This window comes from Rhincodon typus, chromosome 1, assembly GCF_021869965.1.
Source record: "Rhincodon typus isolate 14 chromosome 1, sRhiTyp1.1, whole genome shotgun sequence".
Lineage (NCBI taxonomy): Eukaryota > Metazoa > Chordata > Chondrichthyes > Orectolobiformes > Rhincodontidae > Rhincodon > Rhincodon typus.
This window is the reverse complement of record NC_063332.1, coordinates 120319844-120339715: the sequence shown is the minus strand read 5'-3', so window position 1 is coordinate 120339715 and position 19872 is coordinate 120319844. Positions and strand designations below refer to the sequence as shown.

At 42.5% G+C, this 19872-nt stretch overlaps 2 protein-coding genes across 3 annotated transcripts in view; one reads left to right on the top strand and one right to left on the bottom strand.

Annotated features, from left to right (window-relative positions):
- trmt44 (tRNA methyltransferase 44 homolog) overlaps positions 1-16161 on the bottom strand; it is a 56698-nt gene extending 40537 nt beyond the window's left edge. Inside the window, exons 1-4 of one of the 2 annotated variants that reach the window (XM_048602181.1) lie at positions 15764-16161; positions 5927-6050; positions 4728-4947; positions 2694-2762 (exon numbers count right to left, since the gene is read on the bottom strand). In XM_048602181.1, the coding sequence (XP_048458138.1) occupies positions 2694-2762; positions 4728-4947; positions 5927-6050; positions 15764-16100 (750 nt within the window). In that variant the 5' untranslated portion in view covers positions 16101-16161. The remainder of the gene's footprint in view (positions 1-2693; positions 2763-4727; positions 4948-5926; positions 6051-15763) is intronic. The other variant, XM_048602185.1, reaches the window with a different exon arrangement.
- LOC109915926 (peroxisomal acyl-coenzyme A oxidase 3-like) overlaps positions 16150-19872 on the top strand; it is a 37843-nt gene continuing 34120 nt past the window's right edge. Inside the window, exons 1-2 of the mRNA XM_048605466.1 lie at positions 16150-16207; positions 16334-16509. Coding sequence (XP_048461423.1) covers positions 16150-16207; positions 16334-16509 — 234 coding nt within the window. The remainder of the gene's footprint in view (positions 16208-16333; positions 16510-19872) is intronic.

Here is a 19872-nt window from a genome sequence, read left to right as displayed (position 1 = left end):
GAGGACAACTGAGATGTACGGGAGTGGAATGCCTCATCCTGGGAGCACATGCGGCGGAGGCAAATGAATTGGGAATAGGGGATAGCATTTTTGCAGGAAGGTGGGTGGGAGGAGGAGTATTCTAGGTAGCTGTGGGAGTCGGTGGGCTTGAAATGAATATCGGTTTCTAGGTGGTTGCCCGATATGGAGACAGAGAGGTCCAGGAAGGGGAGAGAGGTGTTAGAGATGGTCCAGGTAAACTTAAGGTTGGGGTGGAAGGTGTTAGTGACGTGTATGAACTGTTCGAGCTCCTCATGGGAGCACGAGGCGGCGCCGATACAGTCATCAATGTAACGGAGGAAGAGGTGGGGTCTAGGGCCGGTGTAGGTACGGAAGAGGGATTGTTCCACGTAACCTACAAAGAGGCAGGCGTAGCTTGGGCCCATGCGGGTACCCATGGCTACCCCCTTTGTCTGTAGGAAATGGGAGGAATTGAAAGAGAAGTTGTTGAGTGTGAGGACGAGTTCGGCTAAGCGGATGAGGGTGTCAGTGAGGGGGGACTGGTCGGGCCTGCGGGACAGGAAGAAGCGGAGGGCCTTAAGGCCATCTGCATGGGGAATGCAGGTGTAGAGGGACTGGACGTCCATGGTAAAGATGAGGTGTTGGGGACCGGGGAATTGGAAGTTCTGGAGGAGGTGGAGGGCGTGCGTGGTGTCACGGACAAAGGTAGGGAATTCCTGGACCAAGGGGGAGAAAACGGAGTCTAGATAGTTGGAGATCAGTTCGGTGGGGCAGGAGCAGGCGGAGACAATGGGTCGATCACAAACTGGTTTTTTCCCAGTAAGCCTGCAGCAGAACACATGGGACAGAAAGGGCCTCTGACTGGAGGAGAGGTTCATGAAAGATCTCCCACTTCTACTGTATTTGAAAATATGGCTTCAAAAATAAATCACAACAAACTTCAAAAAAATTTCCTGGTCAATGATCTTTCTTGTGCAAGGTTATTTAACTATTAACTACAGGAACTCTATGAATGAACCATAAATTCATCTACCAGTGCAGCAGACATCAGGTCCTATGAAATGCTCTGGACGGTTGTATCACCCTACAGGCTGTAGGCTGGACACCATTACCCTAAAGGTACTTGATCCACCTAATGCCCAGAATCAGCAATACCTCCTCCTTCAGGTGGACTAGAAATGCTCTTTGAGAGAATGAAGTGTCGGTTTGCCAGAATGATTCCTGGACTCCAAAGGTTAATTGATGTCATTATAGGAACCAGTATTGTATTTCCTGGAATTGAGGATTAAGGGGTGAATCGATGAAAGCTTTCAAGATCTTCAGGGAAAAACATACAGTAGATAAAAATAAACTATATCTGCTAGCTGTGAAATCTAGGACAAGGGAGCAGTCTAAAGATTATAGCCAGATCTTTCAGGAGTGAAATTAGGAAATACTTTGCCATTCTCAAAATGTAGGAAGTTTGCAGATCTCTTCTGCAAAAAAATAAAGTAGTCAATGCAAGATCAATTGCAAATTTCACTTCCGAGTTTGATAAGATTTGAGTTAACCAAAGATTTTAATGGATATGGGGTAATAATAGATATATAAAGTTAGGCTGCAGATTTGGTCATGATGTCAACAAATGGAGAAGAGATCAAGGGGCTAATTTGCCTAGCTTCTTGTTCCTCTGCTCAGAGTTTGAATTTGTGCTTGAAAAATATATCAAATGTTGAAGAATGTTAATTCAGCTATCACATTGCTGAATTCCAAGATTGTTACAATTAATATGTATCTGTGCTAGTGAAGTTGCATTCCGTGACAGTACAAATTTTGTAGTATAACTTTGCATGATCATATGTAATGTCTCTCTTCAATATTTGGACATTTTCTTAGAGAAATAATAAATTTTAGGAGCATAACTGAAACCTTGTGACTGCCTTGCACACTCTGACTATGAAGTATTATTAATATTGGATGACAATAATAAAATGTTGGAAGATCAGGAGATATACAATGTACAACTCAAACAAACTGCTGCAATACAACTGGAGAATAAAAAAGTACAAATCTAAAATCAAGACTGAAAATCAGATTTCTTCTTCACACCTACAAAGTTCTAACTATATGAAACAGCCTACCATCAAATATAGCTAATGTCAATTTATTAGCTCCTTCACAGAAGGCATAGTGTGTCTGGTGGTTAAGGACTAAAAGTTCAAAGGCATCAAATTACAGACATAGATGATTCAATATTCAGAGAGCAAAGGCTGATGTGCTAATTATCCCATGGAAAGATCCTCTGTGGAATATCCTCTTGAAATAAAATCATATCCTGGAGCTTCATGAAAATTCTGGAGAAAATCTCCATATCTTTACTTGTTTATTGTACTAGTGCTTATTCACATCCTTCAGTGATCAAACAAATTGATTAGGAAAGTGCAATATAATAGCAGTAAGGGTCAAAACTAGAAATCTGTTTTGCTGTCTAAACAAAAACTGAGCTTTTCCTCATGAATATTTAATGACTCTATAGGTTGTTTAGGAGAAGTCTGCCAATGGGTTGGAGAGATTAAATAGAAAGTTTTCTAGCTGACCAATGATTATAGTTATCAATGGTTTTCTGGAACACTGTACAGACAATAGCTTAAATATTAAACTGGACCCCACAGCTATGCCAGCATATCAAGGTTTGTAAAGTTCAAACAAGTTACCAGTAAGTATGTTGCAATGGCGACATCCTCATACACAAATTTTTCAGGATTCGTTACTTCAGGCCAAATCTAATTAAAATTGAATAAAACCATAATAAGTAAGGGAGCTTAAATATATGACAATGCAAAACAGCCGTTAACTGTTTGACACAAAGAGCTGTGGAATTTCATCAAAGGAAGTAATCAACCCAAAGAAAATTATCTGGGTCAGGTTTCAATTGATTGCAGCTCACTGTAGGTAGAAGTGATTAATACTGGATTCATGAAGTCACAGATGCCTGTGCACCCGAGTTGCTGTATGCCACGTGATGAACAATCATGAAAGGACATAACTGGCAGACAGACACTCATCAATCTGAATTAAATGGGGATAGGGTTTGTTTGTGGACAGGCTCTTCTTTGTATGAATGCACCCTTCAATTCACATTGAACATTGCAGGTAATCCATCATAAAGCAGTTAAGCACAACATGCGTAAGTTCAAAGTGTCACTATTTTAGGTATTGTTTCATTTGCGTCTGGATTCATGGATACCTGGGTAGGTATTGTGCGGAAACTCCAGCCAACTACATTACATTCAAGTAAGTTACATGATTTTAAAAAAATTAATAAATATGCAGAACCATTTAAAATCAATTATTTTAGTAATTTTAATGTCATACCACACTTAGTAAATTGTAAGTGACTGTGCATTTCAGTGCTTCAAAAATAATTAATTGGCTGAGTATCTTTACAACATCCAATAGTTATCAACAGTGTTATATTAATATAACTGCTTTCTTTCTATGATTAACAATATTGATAATCATAGGGATAGATATTAAAGAAATTCGTACTTGCTTCACACACATTGGCAAACCTGTAGCATATTCTGGCCACTAGTGCGGAAGATCTGGCAATTAGACTAGAGTCAGAGTCATACAGCTTGGAAACAGACCCTTTGGTCCAACTATTCCATGCTGACCATAATCCCAAACTAAACTAGTCCTATCATCTGACACTTGGCCCATATGCTCCTCCCCCAACATTTTCTATTTACGTGCTTATCCAAATGTCTTTTAAACATCGTAACTGTAGCCATATCTACCAATTCCCGTGGAAGCTCTTTCCACATGTGAACGACACCGTGAGGAAAAGACTGCCTCTCATGACTTTTTAAGAATCTTTCTCCTCTCACCTTAGAAATATGCCAGAGTCTTGAAATCCCCCACCCTTGGGAAAAGACACCTGCCATTCAACTTATCTATACCCCTCATTATCTTATCAACCTCTGACACTCTAGTGAAAAAAGTCCTAGGCTATCCAGCCTCTAGACTAGGTCCTGATCTCTATTACTGCCACAGTATTGTGCTCAAGGTGACCCTCCATTTGCTCTGAATATTTTGTTTGCATCAGAAAGGTTGTGACTGACTGGAAGACTTCTTAGTTTCTGTCTAAGGATTTCAGAGGAGGTTGTACATCCAATAGCATTGCAGTTTACTAAGCAGGAGAAATAAGCTCATCTGGATTTAACTTTGAACTTGCCTCAGATCCCTGAAAATTATTAAAATCGGTTTTGTTGGGTCCCTTTCAAAAAGCCATAATCAACCACATTTTTAGCGGGAGGGGGTTTCATACTGAAAATTTCAAACATTACTAACAAATTTACAGTCCTTGTTTATGTCCCATTTTGGCAAAACATCTTATATGAATCTTTGCATTTAGGTTTTTTGTTGAAAAAAAAGAGCATGGGGAAGGCCATCATGGTATCAATCTATTGTCGAGTAACACCAACAATACCCCTACATACGACAATCTGCAATTTTCGCCAAAATTATAAAGAATTGTTGAAATCAGAATGTATGGCACCATTGTATTCTCATCATATCTTATCAAACAGTTACAGGGTGCCAGAAAACTAAGTACAGACTATTCCTGCGCCTCAAAGTCAACATATGTCTGGTACAAGTGAAAAAGAAACAGGATTTTAAAAATAAATACAATTTAAATTGAAAGAGAATTAGTTACTTTTGGTATTTTGTTCTCAAAATTGTACCTTGACCATTTCTTTGTATTTTGCTTTAAGACGGTGGTAACATTCATTATATTTTTCCACAGAAATGAGAGAAAGTGTACTCTTAAAATAATTCTTCATGTTCTCTGTTGACCATTTCACAATCTTTGTGAGCAATACATCTGAGAGCCATGCTAGTTTGGGATATACAATTCCATCTGCTTTCCACTTCTCAGGGCACATGGTCGAAACAGAAATAAACCTTTAGCGCAGAGAACGAAACAGTTAAACACCACAGAAATACTGATAAATAGCAATTTCTAGACTGCAATAAACTAGTTTCAACCATTGTTATACAAACAAAATAGTTTTCCCAATAATTTCATGAGAAAAGAATAGGGGATTGGGAAGGTTTACAATCGGCATGGTACAAGACATTGGCTTTTACTGAAGTTACCGATGATGATTTTGGAATGCTCATACAACTCTACCATTTTGCTTCTGACTATCCAGTTCTTTATAATAACCATAAATGTCTTATAAATAGAAAATACAGGAGTTTTATTACAAAAAATACTTGTTAAAATACAAACTGATTTTAACTGAAAATATCTAGGCTATTTCCCACATCAATACTAAGCAAAACTCAAGTCTCAAGTCCAGTTAAGATAGCTACATTGTCAAAATGAAGCTAACACGATATGCAGTGAACCAAAGCCTAAAGTTATTAATGAATGTTTCAAAGTAGTATGCTTGCCACCCACTCCAAAGAGTAAATGGAGTTCTTTAACTTGGGTGTCAGCCTAAATAGGAGCGGTACACAGAAATTAAAAAGGTATGAAGAAAGTAATGGGGCACCAATGTACGTCACTTGAAGTACAGGCGTGTAAAACATAACAGATAGACAGAATACTAAATAGACACAATATCAGTGGAAAGCCTCAATGAATTACTAGAAACTGTATACCATCTCCATTTAAACAACATAGCTAATCTTGTAAATGATTCAACTTGACTGCTAAAAAGACAAGTACCAACCTTTCAGCCATTGCTTTACATTGAAAGTTCACAAAGGGCCAAAGATAAGAATTAGCAATCTGACTTCAGTCAGAACAACACTGATTTACAAATTCTTTCTGAAGAGGAATTTTCATGACTAATTTTTTTTTTAACATAGGACTCAACATTTACTTAATTCTCAATTCTGCAGCACACATACAGCTGACTGGCTAGGGACTCACCAGAGTAATTCATCTCCTTTAACTTGTTGAAGTTTAAAGCTGTAAATATTGCTCTTCTTGAAAGTGTAACTTCCTGCAATATGCCGTTCTAATGGTATAAATGTTGCTGTGTTGTTTTCAAAATCTGCAGAGTAGAAGCATTAATAATTTGGATGTTTTTATGCTGTGCTTAGAGAGCTGGAACAAAATACAGAGCTCCTTGTCTTTCACCATTCCGATCTATTTACACAAATCATCTCATGTTTTGTCTTTGTTAAGAGAGGTACAGAAACAAAAGCAAAGAAATTATGCTAATACTTCCTGAAACACTAGCAATGCTACTTGGTCAATTGTTAGACATACGAGTGATACCAAGGCCCTGAGAAGACTGCAGAGATTTATTTTAAAAGACTTCAGTTACAGACTGGGAACAGAGAAACTGGGATTCTTTGTGATAATCCATAGGTCAAGGACAGATAGAAGTGTTCAGAGTCATAAACTGTTCTTATAAAGTTGAAGTTAAAAGTATATCCAGTGGGAGGAGTACTGGAGGATAGAATACAGTTCTAGGACAATTGGGTTGGTGAGGTGGGGGGGGGAATAAAACCAAAGCAGCTTAAATGAGGCCAAGAGGTTTACAAAGCTTGATGGTGGGTCTGCGATGTGCTGCTTGAAAGAATGATAGGAGATTCAATAACAGTTTTCAAAATTCACACACAAAAGGGAGAAAATTTATATGGATGTACAGAAAGTCCAAAGATGTGGAACTAAACGGACAGCTCTTTTCAAGACGTGACAGCGTCCTTCAGTGTCGTCTTGATTTCTGATTCTTTTACGCCAAAGGTCATGGAATTTTGTACACAAAATACATTATATGCTCAAATCCAATTCACCTAGATCACCATCATTGCACAAAGCTGCCTCAGCTGCCATGTTACTGACACCTGCAATCATGCTTGATCTGTAAATTTACACAATTATGATCAGATTTTTTATTATAATTTGAAGCATCATTTTACTGTTTCTTTATTAAAATATTATTTAAATGAACAGAGATTTGTACTATAGGTTCTATTTCTTTGAATTCCTTGTCGTAAGCCACATTGAAATTTGACAAGCAGATGAAATAGCAGTTTTGGTTTTGCTATGCCCGATGAACAGGGAATGTCAGTTGAGAGAACTATATTTTAATTTGCTAATTTAAGAAGAACTATACAGTGACAATTCTGCACATTCCTTGGTTGCCCATTCTTGGAGAGTGATTCAAACAGAATCACTGAGTGTTTGCAGCACAAGAGATGGCCATTCAGCCCCGTCCTGTCTATACTGGTTCTCCAAGGAGCCACTTACCTTCTGGCACTTATAGATTCACGAAGTAGGAGCAGAAATTATGAATTACGAGGAATTACAAAGTCACAGTCTTCTCACAGTCCTGCATCTTTTTCTTTTTCAGATAATAAACAAAATCCTCTTGAATGCCTCAATTGAACCTACCTCCACCATCCTTTGTGGCATGATCCTAATCACTTACTACATAAAAATGCTTTTACTTATGTGGTCATTGTTATTTTCTATATAAATTAGATAGGAATGCAAGATTTAGGAACAGTAACAGGTCATTTGGTCCTTCAAACCTGTTCCTCAATTCAATGTTCTCAGCTTCATTTTCCTGTCTGCATCCCAAAATCCTTGATGTCCTCATCTATCTAAAATCTACATAAAACTCAACTTCCACAACTTATGAGGAAGAAATTCCACATTCTAATAACCCTTTGTGAGAAAAGAAAGTCTTCTGGGAAAAGAAAACATGTTCAAGTTTTAGTCTTCCTCATATCTTCAGATATTCACTGTATTCAGTCCATCAAGATCTAGTATGTTTCAATAGGATCACTTCACATTCTTCTAAGCTGCAATGGGTATAGGTCTTACGTGTGCAACCTTTCTTCACAAGACAAGTCCTTCATCCCAGGAAGGAGTTGAGTGTAACTACACTGAACTGCTTTCAAAGCATTGATATCTTTAATGCAAATAAGGAGACCAAAACTGTACACCTAATGTGGTCTCAACAGTGTCCTGTCCAGTCGCAGTGTAACTTCCCTGCTTTTATATTCCATTCCCCTTGCAATAATTGATGTTGTATTTGCCTTCCAGATCACTTGCTGTATCTGCATACAAACCTTCAAGTGATAGGACACCCACACAGAACTTCTGTCCACTTTAATAACGTACCACTTTTCTATTCTTCCTGCCAAATGCCTATTCATCTAAACTATCTTTCTCTCTTCCCAGCGTCTCTACCTCCTCTTGACAACTTACTATCCCACCTAACTTAGTGTCATTGGCAAATTTGGTGACCATACATTCTGGCCCCCATCCAAATTATTGATACAGATCAGTGATTTTAAACTGATGCAGCTGTGGTGCAAAAAGATAAGAAGTGAGCCACAAAATTTTCTTGAAGCAGCAATGCTTTACCTGAATGTTAAGCCTATACTCATGCTTGCAATCTCCTTTGCAGCCTCGGTATCTATTACTGACTGCAGTATCTGCTGACCCCAGTCACCCTATGACTGCACACACAAAAGACACCAGCATGTGTAGACTTCCGAAAGCATAGACATAGGTGTGCCATTTAATTTAATATCTCTTTGAAGTGTGCCTGGATACTGAAAAGGTTGGGAACTACTGATGTAGGATGCAAATGGTTGAGGCCCTGGCACTGATCCATGTGACACACCACTAGTTACAACTTGCCAATGTGAAAAAAACCCATTTGTCTCTACTCTCAAGAGTATATGACACAGGAGTAGAAATAGATCATCAAGCACATTAAGTCTGCTCTGCCATTCAATGAGATCATGACTGATGTGATAAGCCTCAACTCCACTTTCTTCTTCTTACCCCATAACCCTTTGATTCCCATACTAGTTAAAATTCTGTCCACTTTAGCCTTGAATATTCCTAACAACTCAGCCTCGACAGCCCTCTGTAGTAAATAATTCGTACTCCATAGAGAAATAAATTCTCATCTACCTTAACTGATAACCCCTTATTCAGATTATGCAGTCTGTTTCCCTTTGTACAACAGTCCAGGACCAGTCTCTTTCTATCCACACTAAGAATCTTGTATGTTTCCGTTAGGCTTCTGCTCATTAATCTAAATCCCAAAGAGCACAGGCCCAACCTACGCCACAACCCATCATAAGAAAATCCCTCTGTGCCTCTTAATATCCTTGGATGCATCTCATCACGTCCAGGGGACTTACTGGCCTTTAGGCCCATGAGTTACCCTAGTGATACTTATTTACCTCTCCTCTCACTTTTGATATTTGATTCAGTAATTTTTGGAATGCTACTAGTGTATTCAACTATAATGATTGATGTAAAGCATTAAAAACAAAAACAGAAGTTGCCGGAAAAGCTCAGCAAGTCAGGCAGCATCTGTGAAGAGAAATCAGAATTAATGTTTTGGGTCCAGTGACCCTTCCTCAGAACTGACAGTAGCTAGGAAAACCCGAAGGTTGCAAGAACAACAACTCATATTCCGCTTGGGAACCCTGCAGCCCAATGGTATCAATGTGGACTTCACAAGCTTCAAAATCTCCCCTCCCCCTACCGCATCCCAAAACTAGCCCAGCTCATCCCCGCCTCCCTAACCTGTCCTTCCTCCCACCTCAAGCCCCACCCCCTTCTCCTACCTACTAACCTCATCCCGTCCCCTCGACCTGTCCGTCCTCCCTACCTCCCCACCTACACTCACCTTTACTGGTTCCATCCCCACCTCTTTGACCTGTCTGTCTCCTCTCCACCTATCTTCTCCTCTATCCATCTTCTATCCGCCTCCCCCTCTCTCCCCCTATTTATTTCAGAACCCCCTTCCCCTCCCCCATTTCTGAAGAAGGGTCTAGGCCCAAAACATCAGCCTTCCTGCTCCTCTGATGCTGCTTGGCCTGCTGTGTTCATCCAGCTCTACACCTTGTTATCTTAGCTAGGAAAACATTGGCTTATATGCAGAAGATAGAGTGAGAGAGGTAAAGAGTAAACAATGTATGGGCATAGACCCCAAAGAGAGAGAACATGTGGATAGAAAGGAGTGGATAACTATCAGGTTAGGATAGTGAATAGCTGCTATTGGAGACTGTTAGCAGTTAACAATAGGTAGTGTGTCATGGCAGACTATGTGATAACAAGGCATAGTGTACAGGGTAGGGGGCTAGGACATGAGAGAGTTCAGGTCCTAGAATTATTGAATTCGATAGTGAGTTCGGAGGGCTGCAGGATCCCCAAGCGGAAAATGAGGTGTTCCTCCAGCTTGCGTTGAGCTTCGCTGGAACAGTGCAGCAAGCCTGAGACAGAGATGTTGGCCAAGCAACAGGGTGGTGTGTTAAAGTGGCAGGCAACTGGAAGGTCAGGGTCTTTGTTACAGGCAGAACACAGATGTTCTGCAAAGCGGTCACCCAGTCTACGCTTCCCCAGTGTACAGAAGACCATATCGTGAGCATTGAATGCAGAAGGCTAGATTGTGAGATAGCAAGAACTGCAGATGCTGTATGGAGCTGGAGAAGCACAGCAGGCCAGGCAGCATCAGATGAGCAAAAAGTTGATGTTGCGGGTTAGGACCCTTCCTCAGAAGTGGGGAGGCGGGGGGGGAAGTGAGCTGAGAAATAAAGAGAGAGAGGAAGGGTGGGGCTGGAGAAGGTAGGTGGGGTAGTGATAGGTGAGTGCGGACAGGGAGTGGTGGGGATTGCTCAATGAAGTTGGTGGGGGGGATGAATAGGTGGAAGAGAAGATGGACAGGTTGTGTCAGGTCAAAGAGGCAGGGATGAGAGGGAGGATTGGACTTGATGAGATCGGGGGTGGGGAGATTTTAAAACTGGTGAATTCCATGTGGAGGCCATCAGGCTGTAGGCTCCTGAGGCGGAATATGAGGTGCTGCTCCTCCAGTTTGCATGTGGTGTCACCTATCCGTCCCTCCCACCTTACTGGCCAATCCCCACCACACACTACCTGCACTCACCTATCGCCATCCCAAATACCTTCCCCAGCCCCACCCCTCCTCTCTATTTATTCCTGAAGAAGGGTGCCAACTCAAAACATCAATTTTCCTGCTTGTGGATTTTTGGAAGGAGGTAGAAGTGAGCTGTGCAGGGCTGAGGAATTATCAGCTTGGAGGTAGTGACGGGGAGATCACCAGATGAAATGAGGTCAGTGACCATTGTTGATACAATGGCCTGATATGCCGTGGTGGGGTCACGGTCCAGGGTAGATAGGAAGAGGTATGAGAGCTGGGGCTCAGCCTCTAATGTAGATGTCAGTATGCCAGACTACCACCCTTATCAGCAGGTTTAATAACAAAGTCAGGGCTGTATTTAAGAGCATGGATTGTAGTCAGTTTGGAGGGAGATAGGTTGGATTGGGTTAGGGAGGCAGAGAAATTGAAGTGATCAATATCACATCGACAGTTCTCAATGAACAGATTGAGTGTAGGTAAAAGGCCAGAGGGAAGGGTTCAGGTGGAGGGAGAATGTGGAGCTGGATGAATGGGTCTGTGAGATGGGTAGAGGAATCTTGCCCAAAGAAATGGGCATGGAGACGAAGACAATGAAAGAATTCGACGTCATGTCGTGCCTGAAATTCATTAAGGTGGGGACGCAGAGGGATAAGGCTGAGACCTTTGCTGAGTACAATATGTTCAGCATCGGAGAGAGGAATGTTATGAGGGCTGGTGAATACCCTAGAGGTGGGTTGGGGGGAGGAAGGTTCCAGAGGTTTCCTGTTATTTCCCCAACATTATTCTTTAAGGGACCTATGTTTAATTGGGCCTTTCTCACTTTTTAAGAAACTCTGCCTGTCTTGATTTCACTGGCAAGTTTACACTTAAAGTTAATTTTCTCTCTATTTATCATTTTTGATCATCTTTGTTGGTTTTTAAAAACTTTCCCAATCTTTTGGCCTTCCACAAAATTTAGCCACATTGTATTTTTTTTTCTAGTAGTTGCTATCCTCATCTTCTCTCATTAACCATGATTAGCTAATCCCTTCCTCGAATCCTTCTTTCTCACTGGGACATATCTTTGTTGCAAGTCATGAATTGCTTCCTTAAATAGCTGCCACTGTTCCTCAACCAGTTTGCTGCTAAACTGGTTTCCCAGTCCACTTTAACTAACATTGCCCTCATTTCTTTTGACTTACGCTTCTTCAAGTTCAATATATTTGTTTCTAACCTACCATGGTATGGTCAGTCAGAGATAGCAAGAACTGCAGATGCTGGAGTCAGAGACAACAGTGTGGAGCTGGAGGAACACTGCAAGCCAGGCAGCGGAGAAGCAGGAAAGTTGATGTTTTGGGTCGGGACCCTTCTTCAGGTAAAAAAAAAGTTATGGGCAGTGCTTTCTCAGGGAATTTTTACTCTGACGCCATTTAGTAAATCTGCTTCAATGCACATTACCTGATCCTTGTCTCTAGTTAGATCCAAAAAGTTTTGTCTGGAATATAGTCCCAAAATTATTTTTTTCTGGTGGATACCCTGCCAACTTGACATTCCTAATCTATATGAAGATTAAAGTCACACAGAATTAATGTACTGCCTTTGTTTGTAAGAGCCTTCCAGCACAGCAGTCCCAGGATAGTTACAAAACTGGCATCCAATTCCCCAATGTGGACAATTGCCCAAATAGTCCCATACGTAAGAAGCGGAATGAATCCAACCCGGCCAATTACCGCCCCACCCGTCTACTCTCTAACATCAGTAAAGTGATGGAAGGTGGCATCAACCGTGCTATTAAGCAGCCACCTGCACAGCAATAACCTGCTCAGTAATGCCTAGCCTGAGTTCCGTCAGGACCACTCAACTCCTGACCTCGCTACAGCCTTGTCAAACATTGGAATTCAGCTGTTTTGTCAGAGCTGAGGAGAGAGTGACAGCCCTTGTCATCAAAGCTACATTCAACTGAGTGTGGCATCAAAAAGCCATAGTAAAACCAGAATCAATTGGTAACAGGGAGCAAACTCTCCACTGGTTGGAGTCATACCTGGGACAAAAGAAAATGGTCATGGTTGTTGGTGAGTCAGTCATCTCAGCTCTAGGACATCTGTGCAGGAGTTCCTCAGGCTAGTCTTAGTCCCAACCATCTTCAGTTGCTTCATCAATGACATCCCCTCCCTCATATGGTCAGAAGTGGAGATGTTCGCTGATGATTGTACAATGTTCAGAAGCATTCACAACTCCTCAGATACTGAAACAGTCCATGTACGAACACAGCAAGATCTGGACAATATCCAGGCTTGGACTGACAAGTGACAAGTAACAATCGCTTCACACAAATGGCAGACAATGACCATCTAATCATTGCCGTTGACATTCAATGGGATTACCATCACTGAATCCCCCACTATCAACATCCTAGGGGATACCATTGACCAGAAGCTCAACTGGACTTGCCACATAAACACAGTAGCTACAAGACAAGGTCAGAGGCTAGGAATACTGCAGCCAATAACCCACCATCCCCTAAACCTGTCCATCATCTACAAGGCACAAGAGCTAACCTGCCACCTTTCTTCATTCGGATATGCCAAATATTATTCAACATTTAAGTCCTGGCCTTGGTCACTATTTAACTATGCTGCTGCATTGCTCAGGTCATGCATGTTTATCCCTAGCTGTGAAAGCTTGTGGCTCAGATAAACTAGAGAATACACCCAAGATTATCTATTTTAATTTAGTCCTTAATTGTTTAATTTTCTCAGTAGTTTGCCCAGTTGTTTCAATGCCATTAGTACCCAAGTACGCTACACATCCTCCACCCGCACCCCCAAAAGCAATTTCTTTATTACAGATATCCTGAAAAATGGTCCCCCTCATTTTCTGTTTTTGCTGGGTGGACCTCCAATGTCAATGGGTGACAGCAACTTCCATATTTGTACATTAATGTGTTAGGAGCTGTTTGGTGTTCACAGGACCTCTAAGCATTACTGCACAGCTTAGATGGAATGTTGGTCCCAAATGCTGGTGTCAGATAGGCAAGTTGAATGGACTCTCTCTCTTAATGTTAAAAGTTGGTGTTTATCCTCTTGCTACCACCACATTCCTATTTACTCCTCCGCCAACCCAAACAGCTCACTGTACAATAGTGACCTGGTCAGCTGCAGCTACCTCACACAAAACATTATCACTGGCGGTCCCTCATAGACGAGGATGACTCTCTTCCACTCTCAGGGAGAGTCTGTTGGTTGTTATACCATTCGGCTTCCGTAGGCTGTGTTACACTTGTGGCAGAAGATGGTTGTGGGAAGGGGTGGGTGGGGTGTTGGTGTGGCAGCATGCTCCTTACCGTTGTGAAGTCAGGAAGAGTACATGTGAATTAGAAGGCAGGATGTTAGAATTTGTTTATAAAAATGATGGGGGCAGGGAGAAGGAGTGTGTGGTCCCTTTAAGAGGTAATGTGCTTTTCTAAGGTTGCAGATAAAATAAACTGCAAGTAGCTGCAGATGTATAAACAGTTCTGAAATTGAAACCTACGTAGCAATTGGCTGTGTGGTTGGCAACCTAGGATTGTTTTGTTGTTAAGGCAACCAGCTTGGAGTCTCGTGTCAGTGATGTGGATGACATGGCCAGCCCATCGCAGCTGATCAATGGTGGTGCCTCAACACTGGGGGTGTTAGCCTGGTCGAGAATGCTGGCGTTGGTGCATCTTTCCTCTTAGTGGATTTGCAGGATCTTGCGCAGGCAGCATTGGTGGTACTGTTCTATACAGAGAAGAACCTACCCCTGTACACGGTTTTCTTTGATGTTACAAAGGCCTTTGACACCACCAATTGGGAAAATATGATGGCGGCAGAGTAGGACACTCCAGTAGGTACTCCTCTGCTCGCCAGTCCCTTTCCCTTTCTTTCTTCTCCTCTTTGTAGCTTTGCTTTTCTTCTCTTCTCTTCTCTCTTCACCAGCTGGAGACTGGAATCAAGGAGCCGAGCGAGCACAGGCAGAGTTCCATGGCATAGCAAACAGGCCGAGTTCCATGGCATAGCAAACAGGCCGTGCTGGGTAGAGGCTGGCACATGGAGGCAGCATGGCCTTGCACTCTGGGGGCTGCGGAATTCAGGCTGGAACTTAAGTACTTACGGTCACTTGTCATTCTGGACTTTTCAAATTTCATACTAATCTATATTTTTTATTACTCTGTAACACTATTTTTCCCTCTAGGTGCTATTAAAAGCAGCCATTGTACTGGAGTATATGTAACAGTAAAGGATATTCAACAAATAAAGGATTTTCTATTCATTATGGAGCATCCTTCTCCATTTTGGTTACACCATTAAGTTTGTCACCATCCTACACCTGCTCCACAATGACTTAGAAGTTGTGGTAATGATAAATAGCTCCACCACCAACCCGTTTGCCTTTCAGTACAGTGCCAAGCAGGGCCACGTCATCACCCTAACACTGTTCTCAAACCACCTTGGTGCAATGCTTCACCTCATCGAATCAAGCTTAAATAAGCTCTAGCCTGTTGGATTATTATAAGGACTAAGACTCCTGCAGTCCTGGGGTCACTTCACTTGTCCCAGACCCAATCAGAAGCCACTACCCAAAGGTGTGTGACCACATTCGAGTACAACGTGTACAAGTAACTGAAAATAGACATGTTGTCAAAGCCTTTCTGTCTGGCATCCATCAGGACAATTCGCAAGAATACCCAAAGAGAGACCCAGATTTTATATGTAACGAGGACAAGCTGAAAAGCTTCGATAAAATGTTTCTTTTTTTCAGCAATGCTCATACTCCGTACGATTATGCAGAAATGCCCGAATATCTGGGTTTCTGCAGTTTCCCCCACACAAACCCCCGAATCATTCTACCTTGGATGACTATTTCTCTACAGTTCTCCGCTTGTGTTTTGGGAATCACAGTCCTTAGTGTCACCTTCAGTCTATCCCCAGGTCGCTCCCCCGTCACTGCCAGGAGAATCTCATTCACTTTGCGGTCCAGCTCGACCCTTAATCCAGGCACCAGCTCCTCCAGAAGCGGCCTTAGCCCCGCGACGGAGCAGCGTGTTTCCCTCTCGGCCACCAGGCAGCAGCCGCTGAGCCGCCGGTTCGCCACTTGCGGCTTCCGCGTCCATACATCGAGCGCGGCCCAGAAACCGGCCGAGCCGGCGGCGTCCAGCCGCAGCCTCCGCTCCGCCAATGTTACCATCGCCAGCTCCGGCGGCCTTCACCAGGATAACCGGCGGAAACGAAACCGGATGGGTCACCGTGGCAACCCGCCGTCACTTCCGCCAGCTCGGCCACGAGCTGTTGACGGTTGGGATTGGAAGAAGGGGCGGGGCCAGGGACGGGGATAAAAAAAGCGGCTGGCCGGGGAAAGGCTGAAACATGTTTGAGGAAAGGTAGGAGGTGGTGTGCTGAGAAATCGGCTGATGTGTTAAGTGGTACAGCAAACAAATCGTCACGTCTTCGGTCAGGAGGAAGAAGGATCTGAGCAGCGCCCGTTGACGGTCCATCCTAGTCTGACTAGGCCCAAAGTGACCTGGAATCGAGGGCAACATTCAGTAGTTGGACAGCTGTCAAGAGAAGAAAGTTGGCAGCTTCAGTCTGGAAAGAAGGTGACTACATAGTTGACTTTTATAGATGCGTATAACCGTCAGTGTAAAGGTCGAAAACCTGGTGTTTAAATAACATGTTAACCTCGGGAGAAAGCAAAACCCTTTACATGTTGGGAGATCTGACAGGATCTGGAAAATTCAGAATGTTTCTCTCTCCCCCACAAACGCTGCTAGACCTGCTGAATTAATCCAGCACTGTTTTACCACATCTGTAGTATTTTGTTTTAAATTTCTGGGAGAAGTTCTTTTGCAATAAAAAAAACTAGTATGATGGTGACCATGTTGATGTGAAAATGCATCTGATTCTCTAATGTTCTTTTGAGAAAGAAATCTGCTGTCCTTACCTGGTCTGGTTTATTCTTAACTGTCCACTTAGCAGTTAGGAATGGGCAGTGAAATCAACATCCCAAGAACGATTTTCTAAAAAGCTGTCTAAGTCATCCTTAAATATTTTCAATAATGATTCCACTGTGCTCTGAAGAAAAGAATTCCAAAGACTAATGACCCTCTGAGGGGAAGATATTCTCATCTCTGTCTTAAATAGGTCAGGGAGACGCCTAATTTTTAAATGTCCTCTGATTCTAGACTTCCCCACAAGAGCAAACATCTTCCTAGTATCCACTCCATCAAACCCCCTCCAAATGTTTGACAGTGTATGGTCCAATAAGATCACCTCTCATGTTAAATAAAGCCAGTTTGCCTTCTTAAGCAGATGTAAAACATTTCTTGGCACTATTTTTGATGAGTTGTTTTCTCCTGTCTTGCTTAATACTTATCCCTCAGTCAGCATCACAAGAATAGATTTGGGGGATGAGATGGTGTAGTCATATTGTTTCTGAACTAGTATTCCAGAGACCCCAACACTGCTCTGGGGACCTGGGTTCAAATCCCATTGTGTGATGGAATTTGAATTTAACAATTCTTGAATTACGATCTTATCAGTGATCATGAAACCATTGTTGATTGACATAAAATCTCATTGCATTCACTAATGCCATTTACGGAAGGAAATCTGCCATCCTTACTTGATTTGGTCAATATGTGACTCAACACCACATGAGTGTGATTGACTCTTAAATGCCTCTTGAAATGACCTAGCAAGTTACTCTGTTGTATCAAGTCACTACAAAAGTCTTAACAAAACAAAGAAACCAGATGGATCAGCCAACATCAATCTAGGCACCAGAAATGACTGTGGCAAACTCAGTCCTGTTGACATTATAGTGTGGAGCTAGAGAATCACAGCAGACCAGGCAGCATCAGAGGAGCCCTAGACACCACCTTCCCAAATGTGTCCTGTCTCACTAGCTAAGGTGGCAGCACAGTAGTATACAATCAGGAGGGAGTTTGCCCTGTGAGTCCTCAACATTGTCTTGGGACCCCATGTAGTCTTCTGGGATGAGCAATGGGCAAGGAACCCCTGCCACTCCTCAGTAATCAGTATTCCTCAATGACCTGGTCTACTAATCTACCATTCCATTTAAACCAGGGGATCAACAGTGCAGGAAGGCATGCCAGGAGTAGCATCAGGCATACCAAAAAATAGTGTCAAACTGGTACAGCTACAACACAAGACTCTGAGGATATCAAAACGTGTAAGCACTGTGCTTAGCGATTCCACAGTCAACATATCAGATCTAAGTTCTGTAATCGTACAACATCCAGTCTTGAATGGTAGTTGACAGTTAAAGAACTCACAGGAAGAGGAGACTCCACAAATATCCCCATCGTTAATGATGGGGAGCCCAACATATCAGGACAAAAATAAGACTGAAACATTTGCAACGTTTAACTATAAGTCCCAAGTGGATGATCCATTTCAACATCTTTCAAAAGTCTTTGTGGAGATGAAGTCCCGCCTTCCCATTGAGAATTCCCTCCATGCTGTGTCACACCATCAGTGTGCTAAATTGGGGACTTCAGACAGATATGCAACTCAAAACTGGGTGCTGTTGAGTCACTGTGAGTCATTAGAAGCAGCAGCAGAATGGTACTCCAATACATTTTCATATGCTCCTCATGATAACAGAACTGGCTGAAGCCACTGGATACTGCAAAGGCTATGGGTCCTGACGATATTCCAGCTGAAGACTTGTATTGTAGAACTTAGAATTAGAATTAGGTTTTATTGTCACATGTACTCAAATACAGGAAAACAGTGAAAGAGTACAAAGTCACCATGTTCCAGTACTATCCTGGGTACAAAAACCTGAATTTAGAAAAAAGAAACCTTGGATACAAAAAACAAAATCATCATCTAAAATTCAAAAAACAGAATTTTAAAAGAAACAAAAGCAGAAATACAAAAAAAAAGTCAAGAAGAAAGGATGAAGCACCCAGATCTGAAAGTCTTATCTCCATAAGACTTCCCTTCTCAAAGTCTCGAGTCTCCATGCTGACACTGCTGCAGGCCCTTGGAACTCGTTCCTCGAGTCCGTTGCCGCCGCTGCTGCTGCTAAATTCCAGAATGCACCGCCCCTGACTTGTTGCTGCCTTTCTGCTCTCTTTTTTGCTGATGCCCCAATGAAGTCACCGTAAAATGCAAAAAGAAAATGAGCAAAAGTTAAAGGAAAGAGGATTTTTTAAAAAAAGATGTAGATGGAAGCAGACGAGACCTGGACTCAGCAGCTGAAATGCTGCGCTGCTACTCGGCCACAATCTTGGATGGATTCCTTGCATCTAGCCAAGTTGTTCTGGTCCAACTACAACAACTGGCATCTACCCGACCAATGTGGAAATTGCCCAGGTGTGTCCTATACACAAAGTTGAAGACAAATCCGTCTCAGCCAATTACCATCCCTGTCAATCTATTCTTGATCATCAGTGAGGTGACGGAAGGTGTCATCAACAGTGCTATTAAACAGCCCTTTGCTTAGCAGTAATCTGCTCACTAATGCACTGTGTAGGTTCCACTAGGGTCACTCAGCTCCTGACCTCACGACAGATTTGACTCCAACATGGACAAAAGAGATGTGTGGAACAATCCCTCTTCCGTACCTACACCGGCCCTAAACCCCACCTCTTCCTCCGTTACATTGATGACTGTATCGGCGCCGCCTCGTGCTCCCACGAGGAGCTCGAACAGTTCATACACTTCACTAACACCTTCCACCCCAACCTTAAATTTACCTGGACCATCTCTAACACCTCTCTCCCCTTCCTGGACCTCTCTGTCTCCATATCGGGCAACCACCTCGAAACCGATATTCATTTCAAGCCCACCGACTCCCACAGCTACCTAGAATACTCCTCCTCCCACCCACCTTCCTGCAAAAATGCTATCCCCTATTCCCAATTCCTTCGCCTCCGCCGCATCTGCTCCCAGGATGAGGCATTCCACTCCCGTACATCTCAGTTGTCCTC